Source organism: Dermochelys coriacea, chromosome 1 (assembly GCF_009764565.3).
Source record: "Dermochelys coriacea isolate rDerCor1 chromosome 1, rDerCor1.pri.v4, whole genome shotgun sequence".
Classification (NCBI taxonomy): domain Eukaryota; kingdom Metazoa; phylum Chordata; order Testudines; family Dermochelyidae; genus Dermochelys; species Dermochelys coriacea.
The window spans coordinates 111,548,576-111,554,575 of NC_050068.2; the positions used below are offsets into that span (position 1 = coordinate 111,548,576).

At 35.9% G+C, this 6,000-nt stretch overlaps 1 protein-coding gene across 13 annotated transcripts in view; it reads left to right on the plus strand.

Annotated features, from left to right (window-relative positions):
* Positions 1-5,530, plus strand: part of TFDP1 (transcription factor Dp-1) — a 106,147-nt gene extending 100,617 nt beyond the window's left edge. For 12 of the 13 annotated variants that reach the window (XM_043506876.1, XM_043506973.1, XM_038416431.2 and 9 more), the window contains exon 12: positions 4,220-5,530. In XM_043506876.1, coding sequence (XP_043362811.1) covers positions 4,220-4,367 — 148 coding nt within the window. In that variant the 3' untranslated portion in view covers positions 4,368-5,530. Of the gene's footprint in view, positions 1-4,217 lie in introns of all 13 variants that reach the window. The other variant, XM_043507108.1, reaches the window with a different exon arrangement.
* Positions 5,531-6,000: the final 470 nt, after the last annotated feature.

A 6,000-nucleotide genomic window follows, 5' to 3' on the forward strand; every position in this document is an offset into this window, starting at 1 on the left:
ACAAATTTATCTGCTGAATTGGTGAGTTTCTTATACCCTCTTGCATATTGGGAGAATTTGGGTCACCACAAATTACCCTTTCTTACTCCATCCAATAATCTTCATTCTCAGGAGCTCAGTTTCTCAGAAATATTTTTGCAAAAATGTGGTCTCTGACTGCTGCTGCTGTTAGTTATTCTGGCAGGAGCTAACCAAATCTGATTTTTCTGTGCCGTTAAGTTGTGAGGGGAGGAAGGAATCAGGTGTCTTGGGGAAGGGGAAGCCCTGTTCTCTCTTGCAGGAAGTTTAGTGTGTGTTCAATGCTCTTGAAAAGCCAGAAAATTAGTGAAGTAGAAGCCTAGGTTGTCTGGCACTAAATCACTGCCTGAGTGAGATCTGGCTTTGGGAATGTAGACAAACTGAACTGATGTAGACACAAAAGCAATCAGATGTAGATGCTATAATATGACTAATTGCAGAAGCAGCAACTTTATTTAACAAATAAACAACTCAAAACTACATGACAGGGTAGTTCCAGTGTGGGTCTTCAGCTACTACCTATTGCCCCAATGTACCAAAAACCTGAGGGTATGTGAAGATCATGCCACATCTGCACCCTCAGGTGTGCCAAGGGACCCTGCTAGGGTGCCAGAGTCCTGACTCTCTTTCCTCCTCTGCACCAAAGTTAGGAAAGATGAGATGAGGGAGAGTCACAAGTTGTGCTACGCAGAGGCATAACCTTTCACTATGCCATATGGTTGCCCAGAACCAATCCCAAACAACCAACTGGATTTTAAGGTTCAGCTAAGCACTTCCTAACTCACCAGCCACACTGGAATGCACCACAGAAGACAGCAGTTGGTTTGGATGCTCTGCCAATTTTCTACAAAAGAAGCTACCTACTATTTCAAGTCCTTTAACAAAATATCTGACTCACTGTCAAATGTAGTCCATTCTCTCAGCACTGGGGAGATGTATTTAATTCCCACATGGGAAATTGCTTTATCGTCATTCTGTACTTACCAGTTTCTAAGTTCATTTCTTTCACAACCAAATTGAACTTTTAGTACTACTACATTTAAAAAAAAAAAAAAAAACACGCACACAAACCAGCAATCGCATATCCTGTCTTGGTGTGTTGCAGTGAAGCTGTTTCTGGCACAGACTGCACTTTCTACACTAATGCTGACATCTTTGATTTTTTTTTTTTATTTTTTTTTTTTTTAAACTCCGGGCCCAAATCCCTTTGTTGCAGGAGGGTGAACAGGTTGTGTGTTTTTTTTAATTATTGTTTTGTTTTTTATCATATGGATCTGAAGCAACTGCTTTGGTTCTTTTTTGTTGGTTGTTTACTTGTTTTTAACTTCTACAGTTGGGTTCCTTCTTTTTGGGGGTACTTTTGTTCCAACTGCAAACACGTACCATTTTGGCTTCCTCCCTTTTCCAGGCCTTTTCTGAAAAAGACTGCAAGGCATGCAACAAAAAAACTTAGATTTTTTTTAATCAAAATCACTTTTCTTGTGAGATTCCAGAGCCTCCTATTTTGACCAAGTCAAAAAATACTACAAATAAGATATTTCAGACATATTCCAGACATGCAAAAAGGCATGTGAATGGTATGAAAATTAAAGTACACAGTATTATATCAAACCATTGAACCTGAGATTATGTTCAAAGGATGATCTAGAGTTGCAGTCAGTTCTTTGTTTATGGTTTTGCTCATCCCTACTTATGATTTGGCTAATTGAAAATGACCCAGTTCACTTACAAACATGTTTTCATTCAAACATTGTTAGAAAATGTTGCTTCATATTTGAATTTGTAATTTCTCAGTTGATATTTTGTTTCCATCAAGTTTGGAAATTATACTACTAAATTGTTTGTTTGTTTTGTTTTACAAACAGTCCTCTTAAAATGCCACTGCATCAGATAAGTATTGCCTATATTATTGAAAAGCTGAAAAGTTAATGACTTGCCCTCAACTATTCATTGAGTTAGTGGCAGAGCTGGGATTAGAATGGCTCCTAGTCCTGTGTTCATTGAACTCTAAAGCCACTGGTATTTTAATTCTCATATGTTTTTGTGTTACTAATACATTATTAGTAATATTAGTGAGTGATATAACTTTAGTATTTCACAATTTATGTATTTAAAATTTAACTGCTACTTAAAGTATAGAAAGCCACATTTCTTCTGTGAAATGGTTCTGTACCATTAATATTTGTCGTAGATATTGTAATAAAGGTGAACTGCACAGTGTTCCACATTTCCAGTCTTTCTTATACCATTATATTTGCATCACTTTTTTATATTTTACACTTTTATATTCTTAAACATTGAAATACTTATCACTCTCTCTTAACAATTAAATATTAATACACACTTGTAAGGATAATGTATCTTTTATTCATATTGCATGAGGGACAATAGGTAAGTAGTTCATCAGTACTAATCAAGGAGGACGTTAATATTTGTGAGGGATAAATACTCTTAAATTAGCAGGTCTTGATAATTTTCTCCCAAGAGTCCTAGAAGAATTGACTGAGATTTGTCTTGTTGATGTTAGATTTTAATATGTGTTGGAATGCAGAAAGGCTGGAATCACAGAAGGCTGGAAATGTGCAAATGTATCAATATTCATGAAGGGCCAGCATCATGACCCTAGGTAATTACAGGCCAGTTAGTCTGACATAATTCCCAGACAAAATAAAGGAAAAGCTGATATGGTACTCAATAAATAGAGAATTAAAGGATATTGAGTATAATTAATGCTAGTCAACATGGTTTTATTGAAAATAGATCTTGTCTAGTAAACTTGATTTCATTTTTTGATGAGCTATAAAAAGTTTAGTTGATAAAGGTAACTGTAGATTTAATATTCTTGGGCTTTTGTAAGGTGTTTGACTTAGTGCTGCAGAACATTGATTTTTTTTTTTAAAGTAGCACTGGACAGTATCAAGCACATCTTAAATGAATTAGCTGGTAAATTTAATAAGTCTCAGGGTGGCTGTCAATGGGGAATCGTCAGATGGGAGCCTGACACTAGAAGGAGTGGTAAGTAATGAGGACAAGGGACGTCATACCGAGTAGTCAGGGGTGTATTCTACACTGTGCCATCATACAAACCAGAGGGGTGTGAATTGTAGAGCGCCCTAACTGCCCTGTGTAGACCTTGCTGGCGTGAACCAAAAAGTAATGTTAATGTGCACTGAGTACCTTTTCGTTTGTGCCAGCAGGATCTCTGCAGGGCGGCGAGAGTTCAACATATTAGTGCACTCCGCAGTTCATACTGCTGTTTGCGCTAGTTTGATTGTTTGGTAAACTGGGCTCATTCAAACAGTGGGTGGTTTTTTTTTTTTTTTTTTTTTGTTTTTTTATGTAGCTGAATGCAAGGTTATATTTCTAGAAGTAAGTAATGCAGGCTGTACCTACATAATGGGGGAAAATGCCTTACAGGGAGAGACTTGGAGCTCTGTTAAATTATTCAAAAAGAAGATCAAGAGGAGGTTTGATTGTGGATAAGTACCTTCACAGGGAGAAAATACTAGGTACTAAAAAGCTCTCTTTAATCTAGGAAAGAAAGGAATAATAAGAACCAATGGCTGAAAGTTAAAGCCAGACAAATTCAAGTGAGAAATAAGGCACAGATTTGTAACTAGATGATTAACCATTGTAACAGACTATCAAGGGAAATGATGAATTCTCCACATCTTGAAGTCTTTGAATCAAGACTGGATGCCTTCTGGAAAATATGCCTTAGTTTTGATGAATTTCTATGGCCTTAATTATACAGGGTATGAGATTAGATGATTTGATGGTCCCTTCTGTCCTTAAAACACTAAACTTATTTGGAGTGAAATCTGGTAAGCAGACTTCTGAATGGCTAAAATGTTCTTTGAACTATTTTTCAATATGTTACAGTAAACTATAGGAAAAGGTGCAATTGTCTCTCTGATTTGTTTAGCTCTTTTTAACTGTTGCAATTTGCCTTTGTATATGGATTTGCAATCTGGGAAAGGATACAATTTAAAAAATGTGATTTAATAATGAAGTTATCGCACCAGTTAGAAAAATAGGGCATTGGGGTGGTAGAGAGGAGTAGATGAAATCTTGATGACTTTTTCTTGGAAACATTCAAAGTTTCATTAAGTGTTACACCTCAGTTACACTTCAGTTACAAGTAACAGTTTAATTAAACATTTCTCACTTTTTTTAAAAAAACTTAATTTTCTTACTTCAGTGACTTTACCAATGGTGGAGATGGGATGTTAGCGACAAGTTCCAATGGATCGCAGTACAGTGGCTCCAGAGTTGAAACACCAGTCTCTTATGTTGGAGATGATGACGACGAGGATGATGACTTTAATGAAAATGATGATGATGACTGATCCTTTTTGATTGTAGACTTTTCAGGAATAAAATTGTTCTAGGGAGAGAACGCACTCATGCGCGCGCGCGCTCCCCCCCCCCCCTTCGCAAAATATATATATATTTTGCCCCGTCCCACAAGGAAAATATTGGTAAGCAGTTCTGAGTTTAGATAACCTCAGATAAGCAAATAAGGATTGTTTTATGTAGGATATTTTTAAATGTGGTGTGGATGTGTGTTTTGATATCAGTGTGTTAATGCAGAGCCTTTATTATTTGCTCTTTTTTTTTACTTGAAGGAAAATGCATTTTGCCCCAAATGTTATTGCTAAGTTTGCTAAAGAAAATGTAGCCACATCAAAGAAGAAATAAAATGTTAACTTTTGGTGGGAAATGGATACACTAAATGGCCATAAGTGTGAAGTGTATTTTGATGACAGCCTTTGTTGAGGGATGGCAAGCTCATGTAGTTGTGGGGTTTTTTTTGTTAATCATGCAGTGTCCAAAGAACCAAACAAGAGATCCATCTTACTTTTTTACATGTTAAATTCCATAAATGTTGTGAATTTATTTTCCCTTAAATAATATCTTAACATGATTCCATCAAGGTTGTATGCTGTTTTTCACTATATGTTGGGACATATGAATTACAAAGTTTTTGGCAAATGTTTACTGCCAGCTGATGCAGCTATATAAAATGTCTTGAAGGTTTGGAATGAGTTATTGCTTATGGTAAAAATTGCCTGATTTCTTACAGGCAGACTTTGGAAACTTTTTATTATATAGTTGTTTACATACTTATAAGTCTATCGTATAAAGACATGTACTGAAACAAATGTTTGTATTTGTTTCATAAGCATCTTCCTGTAATCTATTATAAAGTTGAAATTAAATATAGAGAATGTTTTAAGTTTTTTAACTCAAAATTGTCAATCATTTTTAATAGTTCATTTTTTATAAAAGGAATTTCAGGGCAGGTGGTAGTCTTTTAAAATTTATTCACAAAACATTTAACTGCACAAATACTGTCAGCTGCCTATCTAAGACAGTAGTCTTTTTATTGAAACAAATAAACTTTTCTGTAATATTTTATGGAATATAAAGAGACTTTAATTGTTTGACTTGTTTAACCTTGGCACTGTTAGTTTTTATTAATAAAACGCGCATGGGCATTTTTAACAAACTCTGTGTTTTTCTAATTTAGGATTATTCTACCTAGAACTTTTAATCTTAGTCAGGGGCTTAGCAGATGCACCTCCACATGACCATGGGGACAAGAGTCTACAAGAACCCATTGTTTTTAAATGTCATGATGTCATGATGTCAAACAGATGTCATGCTTCATCGTACCCCAGGATGCATGTGTTCCTTTACACTACTGATGTGAGCAACAGTCCTTCCTTAGCAGCTGAGGCAGCCCCATCCACTTTTTTTGGGAAGAGCAGAAGTCACATCTGTATCTGCAAAGCCTATCACGATATTTGAGTGGCAGCACAAAGACTGGTGTGTCTCCTGAGTTCTAAAACTCATCAGTTAGGATTGGACTAGAAGAAAACATGTTAAGGAAGGCTGAAAGTTTGGGACAAAAAAGATAAAAAGAAGGGGTATAAAGCAGTTCCCAATCGTTTTCACCAACTGCATTTAGCTGAGGTT